General features: G+C 37.2%; 1 protein-coding gene across 3 annotated transcripts in view; it reads left to right on the top strand.

Annotated features, from left to right (window-relative positions):
• CADM2 (cell adhesion molecule 2) overlaps positions 1–12,894 on the top strand; it is a 673,388-nt gene that overhangs the window by 486,192 nt on the left and 174,302 nt on the right. For all 3 annotated transcript variants that reach the window (XM_087757917.1, XM_087757916.1, XM_087757918.1), the window contains one exon: positions 1,241–1,390. In XM_087757917.1, coding sequence (XP_087614043.1) covers positions 1,241–1,390 — 150 coding nt within the window. The remainder of the gene's footprint in view (positions 1–1,240; positions 1,391–12,894) is intronic.

The following is a 12,894-nucleotide window of genomic DNA, read 5'->3' as shown; positions in this document are numbered from 1 at the left end:
ACTTATGACATGTCTATGAGCTTGTTCGCTACCGTAGGACTGTAGAGAGATTTTTCACTTCTGACACATCCCACTTGAGTGTCAGTCTTGGTATTATACTACTTATGCTAGCAGCTCTACCTGCCCTTAAGTGGTTCTTGTATTAATAGAACCTGTATAAAAGGAGGGGAAGAAAGCAGCATATATTTGGTTTAGACTGTTGGATTGCCTGTCTTTTGCATCGTATCCTTGAATAAAATATCTCCCAGATAATGATGTGCCTTGCTTATTACTGAAGAACTTTTCTGTCCCCACCCATGTTAAGAATGACTTCCATGTTTTTACTGTGCTCCCTTGTTGCGATACTCTTTGTCAGAACGTGTTGTGCTGTTTGACAAGGTGTGTGCTGTTCTCACAATACATAAACACTTTAGTCTAACTATGCCATTGAAAACGCTTGTGATTCAGGAACCTGGGTGATACTGCTCCTGTATTGTGTAGAGGTATTTGGAAATCTTCCCAGTGACTTTTCAGCAAGCACTTAATGTGATTCATAATGCTCTGGGATAGAATCACAGACGTGAAAGAGACCTACTACATCACCACTTCCATTTTCATATGAGATCAGGTTATATTCCCTCAACAGAAGATGCATCGAGTATTAGATTCACACTACATTTGCTCTCCGACAACTTTCCAAACCTGGCAGGAAAAACATCGTCCTGAGAGTTCTTTAAAAAGCGTAGAAAAGAAACAGGGAGTCAATAGGAGTCAATAATTTTAAAATAGGGTGTCCCTCTATTTTAAAAATCCTGTGCAGATTTTTACGTTATGCTTTCAGTGATGTTTTCAACAGCCATTTAACTATATTATCTGTACTGAGACCTCTATGTAGGTACGTAGCACGTGAGCCCTATGCGGAGGCATATCCCGGATATATGGGTATGTCTGAGGAGATAAAATTGCAGAGTATTTCTTTGGAACTAATTAGCATGACTTACAAGGGGGAAAAAAGAGGGGGAAAAACACCTACTTCTTAATTACTGTTTCTTGTATACAGAGAATATATTGTGAATATATTTTTTTCAATTTATTTTATTACCTTTCTTTGGTCAGAATAGATCCCACTGAATTCAGACTCTGTCACTGTGGGAAGTCGCTGCAATAAATTCAGTTCTACAACTTAAATCCTTTCTTTTTTTCCTCGTTCTCTCTTCCCTTCTCCATCCCTCCCCTCCCCTCCCCTCCCCTCCCTCCTCAGGCAGCCAAGGGCAGTTTCCACTTACACAGAACGTCACGGTTGTTGAAGGGGGAACAGCAAATTTGACCTGCAGGGTCGATCAAAATGATAACACCTCCCTCCAGTGGTCAAATCCAGCTCAACAGACACTGTACTTCGATGACAAGAAAGGTAAAATGTTTCCTGAACTCGTGGTTCTGCATAATTTTTTCTAAGAAAGAAATATTTAAAACCATTTCCCTTTAATATTTTAATGTGAAAATATTTGCTAGGAATATATGTTTTCAGCTCTAATTATTATACAATCTTTTTTCAGGGGGGTTCACTGAAGTATGCTCTTGTGTATAAAATTGTATGTTATTATTAAAGGAAAAGAATAATATTTGAAATGCTTATTGCAATCTAATTTGGAAAACATTGTTGCAGAATATCTTGGAAGAGCATTTATGGGTGTTGAGAGGCTGGCAAGGGAAGAAGTAATCCATAAACCTTGTGACTTGCTTTTATTAGAGTTTGTGTGTTTGTATGTATACATATACATTTTTTATATATTTTTTTTTTATATGTATGTATCTAATCCCACTATTTGCTTCAAGCGTACTGTAGTTTTGTTTGGTTGTTAGTGCAATATGCAGTTGCTGTGGTAGGTGTTCTTACTGTAACAGCTAATAAAAATGCTCATTTTTAGTGCCCTGATTTTTCCAATTATACCATGCACGATATTTTAATTTTAGTTAAATTAGAGGGGAAAAAAGACAGGAAAATGTCCATTCCTTACAAAAAGAAGGGCATTATCACTGGAGTAGGATATATTTCTAAGACATTTATCTTAATCTGAAATGAAAAAGCATTACATTTTACATAATAGAATGTTAACATAAAGATTACATTAGATTCCGTAAAGAAATTAAAACTAAATTTATGAGGAATAAATTCATGACTTGGCTTCAAAAATGCGAAAGCTTTGGTGTTGATTTCAGTGGTACAGAAGTTCAACCGTATTTTATACTTAATTCTACTGCTTGAATTTATTCTGAAAGGTGCTACATAGTCTAGAACATATTTTAACATGTGCAGTCACTCCTCTGCTTAAAATTAAAGATGTGCTGTCCAAATGCTTTGCTGAATGATTACAAGACTTTAGAACACCTTGCAGGTCTGAAAATGCTTTGTGGATCTATGCACTTCAATAAAAGTAGAGTCTAAAACCTGTTATTTTATACCTGCAGAAGCTATAATCGAAATACGGGGTTTTGCTATTAATATAATAGCTGAATAGAATCTCTTTATGGTGCTGAAGTGGTGCCTTTCTCTTTTATCTAATTTCCTGTAGCGTGTAATCATTTGATTTGCAATTTCTTTGAAATCATAAGTACCTTTTGAATGTAGTATTGAAGATGAGAGGTTTATAAGGTGCAAACTTTTGAGCTGTAAGTCTAGTCCTGTAACCTTTACTCATATAGACCCATTTATTTTAGCTGTAATCGTTAGTGATTTAGGATGGGTAAATAATGTCTGCAAAACTAAAAGCAGAGAGAACTTGTCTGTTGATAGAGCACATCAATACTCACAAAATCTATATCTTTTATAAAATAAGTGACATTTTAAAGGATGCTGAGAAGGACGTGGGAGGACTGCAAATAGATTAATTTGAACTTTGTAGCCATTTTGGTGTGAATTGAATTTTCTGTGTACTTTAGCTAAATCTGTACTTTTACAATGAATAATTGAAGTTTGCATTACTTTTTAATAAAATGAATTGAAGCAACAGAATTTGAATGGCATGCAGCATAGTAAGTACTTAGAAGCAATTTATATTCCCCACAGGAAACATGAGGAGCTGAAGTGTGTAAATTTAAAGGACCACACTCTTACTGAACTTTTAGCTTGTCCCAAGACTTTGAGGAATACTTGATCATTCATTTTATGAAGGGATTACTGTACATCTGTTGGACCAGAAAATGTCTTGATGGGGTCAAGAAAAACTTTAGGTCCTTCAGTCAGAGATATTTAGTCTTTCTTACGCTGGCAAAGCTTTGCATTCTTGTGTGACATTTCCAGACGTGAGTATACCAACGGTAGTGAACAGTGCATCCAAGTCCTACAAGGAAAACATTCTGCCATTTCTGAAAATGAAGTTACAGCTTGCATTGGCATTTTTTTCTGTGTGTATATGTATGTGTTCTTATAAGTAAGAAAGAGATCTTCTTTGCGTGTTTTTGATTCCTGCGTTATTGAGCCAAAATGGAGAGAGATATTTATGGTTCTGATATGTTGGTGGTTTTCTCAGTAAATGACGGCAAGTGCAACTGTACAGGCTTTCTCTTCCTCCCCCTCCCCACCCCACCCCCCCTTTCCCACTTCTCCCAGCCAGGCATACAATTTGGCTATGAAAAGCAGCTTTCTACTAGATGCAGTCATTACATCTAATTTATTGTGAGCAGTGCCTCCGCCAGAGTCTTTTCAAACCTGTCTCTTAATGTTAGCCAAAAACAACCTTCAGATCTTACTTCTCCCTTCAGCACCATGAAAATTGCTGTTTAGTAGCTGTGTTTCTCAAACCCTGAAAATTCATGAAAACTGTTGAGTAGGTGTAGAGTACACAGTGGTGCAGGGTTAAGTTCTGTGTAGGAAACAGAACCTTAGAAGAGGAGCACCACCAGTAGGCTTTATATCTATCAAAGCTGAGCAACTGTGCATATTGCCACATTCAGAACTAAATCAAATTTGCATGCCTTTAACTTTACTTCCCTTCAGTAAGTTATTTTCTATACATGTGCTCATAAGAATGACACACAAAGGAATGACAGTATATTTCTTTTACGTCTGGAAGCATTAAAAGCATTCCGGAAACCTTTCTATTGATTGCTCTATATTTTAAGAATTATGAGAGAGTCAGGTAGTAAACCAAAGGAAGCCAGGTAAGTATCAAAAGAGGGTCCTAACTGCAGCAGAAGATGAGCGAGATGACAGCTGTCAGCATATGGCAGAACAGGTGCCAAAAATAGAGCAGATTGTCCATGCAGTAAAAAGCCCTCTGCTGCTAGATTATCCTTGGTGGGACGGCTTTCATGTTCACACTGCTTTCTCAAGCAGGTTGGTTCCCCTGTCTTGTCAGACATTTTCTGACCAAAATAGAACTTCCCATGGGCCAGGAAAAAAAGAGTTGCTTTGGTCAGATGGAGGGAATGTCTGCTTCCCAGTCCTGTGCCTTCCAAGAAGGGGTTTATTATTAGTCTCCATTTTATTCAAAATGGATGGCATATACTGTGAAAATCATGTTTGTGTCATTTTGCTTTCTTCTGAACTGTGATGCAATCATGGACATTGAAGTTAGAAGTCATATTCTTACTTTTTCTGTTTTAGATATTCTGAATAAGTATGGAAATACAATGAGCTAAATACACTAATACCAAAGCTGCATTGTTAACCTTATTCTTCTGGTTCTCCTCACATACTGCCCTGGCCACATGTTTTTAAGTACAGATCTTACTCAGTTAGGAGGATTTTGTGGCTAGTAAAGAACACTTCCTCCCCCACCCTCCTAGCAATTTAATATTTATTTAATATTTATGAAGGAGAATAAGGACTATTTTTAACTTGAGATATTTTTGGCACCTAGCCTATAGTGTCTGACAATGATATAGATAAAAAATGAGTAGAGTTTTGTTTCAGAAAAGGCAACACTATAAATTTAGTGAATATGAGACCACAGTTCAGAGGTTGTTTCCAGGTCCTCATCACTTGAAGTAGTTGACTTGGTGTTTATTGTAAATTTAGGTCTAAAATGTGTTTGACTCATTGTGGTGATGGGAATTGAGGGAGGAAATAAATTCTATTCTCCTATAGGAAAATAAGTTATAGCTTTATTTTATTAGCTAAGCAAGGTAAAACAGTTGCTTCCTTCCAACTCTTATTTTGACACTCTGAAATATATTAAAGCTGGAACTAACTTTGTCTTCATTATTATTTTAACACACAGTAGCTGAAATATGTGAAGATACAAATGTTTGATCTTGTGGATTTGGTCTCATTGATGACCTGTCTCCTTCAGCATGCTGTCTCTTTGTTGTCCTTTCTAACACTTCTTTTTTTCTGGTTCCTCTACCTTGTAGCTTCAAGGACATTGTGTATTAATTTGATTTTTAACTCTTCCTCTTTCATTTGAAGCATAAAATCTTTACCTGACAATAAAAAAACAGATAGTCTGGTTGCATAAATGGATAAATGGTCTTAAATTTTAATAGGCTTAACAGCCTTACCAAGATCCCGCTTGGTTTCCCACCCCCCAGACAGAATTTTAAAGATTGTGTCTTCCTGGAAAATATGAATTCACAGCTCACCCTGAGCAAGTTCAGATTCTTTGGAAACAAATGCAAATTGCATGCTGCACATGAAACGATTTTCCTACACAATTTTCAATTAAAATGAATAATTGCCATAGAAACCTCCGTATCACTTTATGCACCCAAGTACCTATAATTATATAGCTGCCTTTGGAAGAGCACAATGTGCAACAATGTAGAACTGGCTGATCTGATTTTAAATTAATATAGGGTATTTTATTTTATCTTCACTGGTGGTACTACTTAAGGATTTCGAGTGGACAATAAACACAGACATAAATATGAATGCAGATGTATAACAAAGCATAGCATGGAAACACAGAGATGGTTGATAAAGAGAAGACTGAAAAGAACCTTCAGTCAGCTTGCTATAGCAGCCATCTTCTCATATTCCCTTTCAGTAGGGAATATAGATGCATATGGAGCAGGATATTGAGTTGTAAAGGAGACGTGTACAACTGAACGATGGCTGTTGATGTCAAAGGTGTTTAATCTCATCAAAATAAAAATGTGCAATCAGACTATAGAAAGGAAGAGAAATGTTACCTGGTGTATATCTAACAGTTTTGCTCAGTCAGGCAAGTGAAAGTGTAAAATACCTGTTCTTCACCTTAACAGGGAAGTTTGCAGGTCTGTTGATAGTAAAACAAGTGTTGTGTTGACATTGATCATGATAAGTTCGCCACAAACTGACACACCACATTTTGAAGAGACGTATGCCTGATGCTAGTCATAGCTGGGTACATGTCCCTTGTGCTTTCATCAAGTAGTAGCACTTTCATGTCTTACTAAAACATTAGAAAGCATATTCCAACCTCAGGATTATTCATCCCTCTGCAGCAGAATATGTTTCTTTAGATGACTTGGTGAATTTTTACATGTAAGAATCCTTGGCATTTATGTAACTCCCTATCATCTTGAAAGCTTTCAAAGATACTGGTGCACTAGGCAAGGGTTATGAGAGGGCACTGTACTCGCAAAGCTCCCAAGAGCTTCCCTGATAGTCACGATGGCTCAGGTGAGCTTGTGGAAACATGTTTGGGTATAGCAGCTGCCCCTAAGGTTTGCATTTGCTCCCTCTTGGGGGTGGCACTATTATGTTAGAACTTGCAGTTAAGTTTAGAGACAGCACGTGTCGCAAATAAAAACATCAGGCCTTTTGGCATACCTCGCTGTGCTATCAACTCCATGAAAACAACTCCTAACCTATTTCTTTCTCAATATAAAGGCATTTAGAGGGAGACGCTGAAATTCACAGTGCACAAGGTATGGGATTTTAATTCCAGTGTCATGTATGTTGTTTAGGAGGAGTTCTTAGTGCAGAGAACTTTAATTCTTACTGTAACACTGTTAAAACTAAATGGTGATAGAAGTGCCGTACAGAAGGCTGGCACTTTCAGGCATGAAAATCCAGTCTCTGATGTTGTAGACATACAACTCCTTCTTAGTTAGCTGTATTTACCCTTTGACTTGTTTTGTGGAAGCCAGACTCCGGATATTGAATTTAAGTGTAACCCCAGCTGAATCACTTTGTGGTGATTCAGCCTCAGATTCTAATCTACGTAAACAAGCAGAGGCACTTGCGAGTTACAAAAATCATTTGACAATATTTCTGATTGGGGGAAATGGTGAACTTTCTTTCTGTAGGACATTTGATGATTCTAGTAAGCAGTTGAATTTAAGATGTAGATATACATATACATGTAGCTAAACTATCCTTGGACAGAAGGAATAGGCTTGTACAAAGTGAAAGTCAAAGAAGGAAAGAAAATAATGTTTCTTTTTGCAATATAAAGGAAAGTAGGAAATACATGCTTTAGATTAGTTATGCAGACAGGGAGGCAGACAGGCTGTATTGTTTGGAGGACTGAGAGCATTAGCATTTAAGTAACATGAAATCGAGCAGCAATGATGAATGGACTTATGTGTCCACCTTCACACGCTCTGTTTCCTATTACATAATTGAGTGAAGATGGTATCAGACAGTAGATGATGACGAAGCTTAACTCCATCCTAGGGTACACATATAAATTAGAGATTCACTGTTACTTAGAGTTTAATAGACCTTTTCAATGAGATAATACCTTATAGAAAACCTATGACATAGTATAAAAAGCAGTGGGAGAAATGCAAGAAAAATATACAGACAAATAATTGAAATATGACTTTACAGCTGGGAAAGTTGGGAAGAAGGTATACAGAGGGACAGGATTTTTTTATTATTTTTTTTTCCCCCTGAGCTGAACAGCAGTAGCTTGTAAATGTCTTATACCATTTAAGAGGTTTCTAGCACTTAAAGAAAAAAATTGTAGGAGATAGAAATCTGGTTTCCACAGAGAGCTTTCAATGAAGATCTTTTAGAATAATTCTTCAAGATCTATAGTTAAGTTTAATTTTTTATGTCAGTCAGATCTGGTGATTTCACAATTATGCTACACGACTATCAGTATCTGTCTGGCCAGCTCTTATCTTTCCTTGAGACCCATGGTATGACATATGGGGATAGATAAGCTGGGTTAAGTCTTTCAGCTGCAATTTTGTTTCTTACTGATGGGTTCTTATGCTCACTCACTCCCCTGTGGTGGGATGGGGGAGAAAATTGGAAGGACAAAACCAAGAAAAGCTCATGGATCGAGGTTAAGACAGTTTAATAAGTGAAGGAAAATGAAAGAAAAAAAAGAAAAAAGTGATGCAAAGGCAATCGCTCACCACCTCCCAGCAGGAGACCAATGCCCAGCCAATCCCTGAGCAATCCCTACTTTGGGAAAATAACCACCAAGTTTTATTGATGAGCATAGTGCCATATGGTATGGAATATCCCTTTGGTCAGTTGGGGTCAGCTGTCCCAAATGTGTCCCCTCCCAGCCTCTTGGGCACCCCCAGCCCGCTCGCTGGGGGTGCAGAGTGAGAAACAGAGAAGGCCTTAACACTGTGCAAGCACTGCTCAGTGATAGCCAATGCACTGGTGTGTTAACATAGTTTTGGTCATGAATCCAAAACACAGCACTGTATGGGTTGCTATGAAGAAAATTAATTCCCAAGCAGACCCAGTATACCTTACCTCTGAGCCATGGGTAGGAAATGAGCTTAAATGATTTTGGATAGTAGTTCCTTAGTGCTTGGAGGAAAAAAAGAAGCTTTTAGAGCTTTTGAGATCAAGAAGTGTCTCACTTGATCCTTAAAAACCAAGGTTTCAAAAACAGGTTGCCACTTTTGAAAGCTGGAATGCTTGTGTTCATGCATCTTAAAAAAGACAGCATGATAAAAGAGAACAGGAGTCTGTTAAAATATCTTGACAGTTATTGTCTGTATGAATATGAAAATTACATTTTAAAAATGTATTACAATGCATTAGAAAATTATTTCATTGCAATAAATTAGTAGAACTACTCCCACTTACAGCATTTATTTTTTCATTTCTTAGCAGTATTAAGGGAATAAATGAGCGTATTGTAGAGATGGTTAGAAAGTGTAGGAGTTTGCATTATATTGTGCTGAAGTGTGGGTACGTGCAGAAATTAAGTTTGCCAGCACTCAAGCTAAATGGAGAATGAAGCTGATACATTGGAATATGATGAAGTGAAGCAGTCGTTGTGATGACACTGCTAAGATTACTCTGTTATGAAGTTTCATGATACTCAGGCTGATGGCTATTTTTGTTTTAAATGGCAAAGAATCTTCTAAGGAGTGAGAAATCTTTTGGGGAGGGGTAGAGATGAGGCTTAAAAAAAAGGTGGAAAGAGAAATTTCATATACCTGGCCTCTCTGCACTAGTTGTTTGCATGGATGAGCAAAACTTCTTGGGGTTTCTGAAGAAAACGGACCTATTACATTAAATTCTGAACCCGTTGTTTTCTTTCAGACAACTCTTAGAGCAAATGATAGCATGGAACAATTTGAGTGCAGAGAAGGGCAAGTGGGGGAATACGCTCACGATGATAGGTGGTAGATCCAGCAGCAGTAGAGCTCAACATTGTACATCATAAGGTAGGCAGAAAAAGACATTTTGCTTTTAATCAGGAAGACGGTGAACAGTGTTCCTTAGGGAAAGTGAAGGTTATTTTTTTGAAGAAACTAAGTGACAGGCAAGAGTACTGATTGTTATATCACAGCATATTCAGTACAGCAGAGTCATAGGGATAAAAGAATTACCAGACGGACCAGAACCTGAATGTTTTGTCATATAAGTGATTGTTATATCCAAGAAAACTTAACTTTGGAGAACAGAAAGAACTGACTTTGCAAAGAATAGCTGGTATTTGCCGGGCTGGTGAAAATTATGCTTCCAAAAGGAAAACAGCAGGAGTGGAAAAAGTTGAAGTGCAAATATTTAGAAATGACATATCAGATTATAAAGAAATAGACAATGCTTTAGCATAAAAATATTTATAATTAAAAGGGAAAGACAATCACGGAACATTCAGGTATTCCCAGGACAGAAAGATGTGATATATTGCATATAGAAATGAGAAAAAAATCCACACCACAAGTACAGTCATGACTTTGCATCTGGATGACAAATCTCTTACAAGGGCAAACCAGAAACTCCTGAAAACATGACAATATCTGCATGGCACAGTGCCATGAAGAGACATCTGAGCAAGCACTTAAGCTAGCTAAGATGTTGCTGGTAGGTCTGTCCAGCTTCCACAAGGTTTCTCCAAGCAAATTAGGTCAGCTGAAAAGAAGAACCTTTTTAGCGTGGCTTATAAACATGAGTGTAGCTTAACACATTTAAAATCTAAGGTTCTGCAACACACTGGCTAGTGACAGTGGAAACAATCAAAAGCTGACTTTGAAACAGAAACTGAAATGGAATGCAATATAATCACAGCAGCCCTAGACTAACAGCAGGTGGTACAGTCGCTGCCGTTCCAGCTGCTTTTAGAGGGGTCAATGTGGAGATTAACTATCAATCAGCAAATGCTGGAGGAATAAAAACACAGCGGGTCAAGGAGAAATGTAGTCCAGAAGAGTGATTCAACAACATATTTTTAGGGAATTACCCAACTGCCTGGAAAACAACTCCAAAGGATATGACTAAAGGACAGTGACTACTATGTAGGAAAATAGTAAAGGAATAAGAAAAGCCTCTTCTGTCAGCATGATACAGAATTCCCAGTCTGGATTAACTAGACCTGAGACAACTAGACTCCAAACCCACCCCAGAAGCTGGTTTGATAACATAGTTGTACCTGTGGACTTCAGCCCTCTTGCCTTCTGAAATTACAGCTTCCCTGAGAAGATTGCTACATTGTGCAAGCATTTCCACATTGCTCAGTCAAATATGGTAGAGAAGTCCCAAAACTACCATGTGATCCAAGGTGGCAAGTCCCCACAGTGTTGTGTTAGCAGTGCTTATGATTTTATTGGCTAGGGGAGAGAAATTCTCTCTGAGTTAGAACTAACTGGCATACAGTGAGTGTGAATGTCTCTGCAACATGTTTTCCTTCGCTTCTGTTTTCATGCTGAGTAAGGATGAAGACAGCTTGGGTCTTTTTTTCACTGGTAGCATGGATTTGCTTTTCTTTAACCTGAAAATGGAGAAGGTACTACTAAAGGCTCACTGTCAGCCTCTCTGTATACCACAGGAAGACTTAATGGTAAACAACTAGATGACTTCTTGGTTAAAGACTATAGTAAAGCAGAATACGTTTTTCTTTTAAATAGTCACCCTAAAAAAATAAACCCTTGTTGACTGGCACCATGTGATATAAAGGAATGAAATTAGAAATACTAATTTTGTTTAGGATCAAGAGCTGCTTGTAAAAAGGAAAAAAAAAAAAAAGGAAAGAAATACTAAAAAAATATATATCTACTGAAACAAATTTGTAAAAGATGTGTACTAAATCTAACAAATTTTTAATACCTCCTGTATATTACAGCCACACCTTATCATGTGAGTATAAATCCCACTGTATCACAAAAAATAGAATACTTGATTTCAATTTCCATTGGCAGTGGGAAACAAATTAAACACAAATTTTACCAGATCTAATATCAGATGTTATGAAGCCAATCCAAAAGCTAGATGATTAGTTTATAGGAGGATCACAGTATTAAGGTCAGGCAAGCTGAGGATTTTAATATATCCAAAGATTTAAATAAAGGCAGTAAATGTACACTTTCATAATGCCTGGACCTAAAAACATTACTATTTTCAATTTCTGAGGTGGAAGTGAAGGATCTACCATTATTGGAAGTGCTCATCTCTCCACTCCCTTTCTGGTAGAAACTTGTTGAAGGAGCTTCCCTTCATGATTGTTTCAGCACAGAAAGCGTAACAAATCATCATGTCCTGGATCTTTAAGGATCTGTGTGCAGAAAAGTAATTGCTGATGAGCTGCTGATATGGGGTGAAAATCCTCAATAACTCAGTGAGAGACTGTGTGATGTTCTGCTGTGAGCCAAAGAAAATAACTTTAAATTGAACAGAAACGAGAACTGAATCAACCTGAATGAGATTACTTTCAGAGGTATGTACTCTGGGTAAAGGGAGCTAGAGGAAACACAAAAACCAAAAGGCAATTGTGTAAATGGAGAAGAAAAAATAACCAACAAACCAGTAGCACACAGAGAGTTCAAGGCATGTTAACAGATGTTAAAAAAATAATTAAAAAAAACACGCCTGTAGCAGCTAATCTACAGTAACTGACTGATAATTATTGTTATCTCTATATTAATTGTCAAATATTAATAAATTTTCAGAATGCTCCTTTAAGAATATAAAATAATTACAAGACTGGGAAGAAAAATAAAGCTTCTGAAAGTTAAAATAGAACCAAGATGTAAGTTAAGTGTATAGACCCTAACAAAAGTATTTTTTGAAAGACAAAGACAGATGTGAATTTCCATCATGGAGTCTGAGAAGCAAAAAAGCATTTTCTGTATGTCGCAGCTGTAGTAAGACTGGGGCTGCATCCCAAATGCCTCCCAGTTCGGGGAGATATGGGCAAACTGTTGGAACAGTTTTCTTTTCCTTCCTTGAACCTCAACTTAGTTTTTGAAACAAAGGCCCATTGATCAAACATTGAAGCAAAGGCCCATTGATCAAACATTTTAAGTGTAACCTGTCACAAGCTATTGTTATTTTACTTCTATCTGTATCTTTATTGTCCAGTAGCAGCCTGAGAGAATAATACTATGCAACTACACTGACAGCTCCAATGTATGTTAAATGGAAGCAAACCCAACTTAAATAGAATTTCTCATTATCTAAAATAACATTTAGAGGAAAAAAATACAACACCATCTTACTAGATCGTTCTTCCCATAGAGATTATCTGGTCGTGGTTCAGTTTACGCCAGTGAACAAAAGCTTGGTTTTTG

Source organism: Nipponia nippon, unplaced genomic scaffold, assembly GCF_047370975.1.
Source record: "Nipponia nippon isolate SJK-2023a ecotype South Korea unplaced genomic scaffold, ASM4737097v1 scaffold_2, whole genome shotgun sequence".
Lineage (NCBI taxonomy): Eukaryota > Metazoa > Chordata > Aves > Pelecaniformes > Threskiornithidae > Nipponia > Nipponia nippon.
The sequence above is the reverse complement of the archived record's forward strand: the minus strand, read 5'-3'. Positions and strand labels throughout refer to the sequence as shown.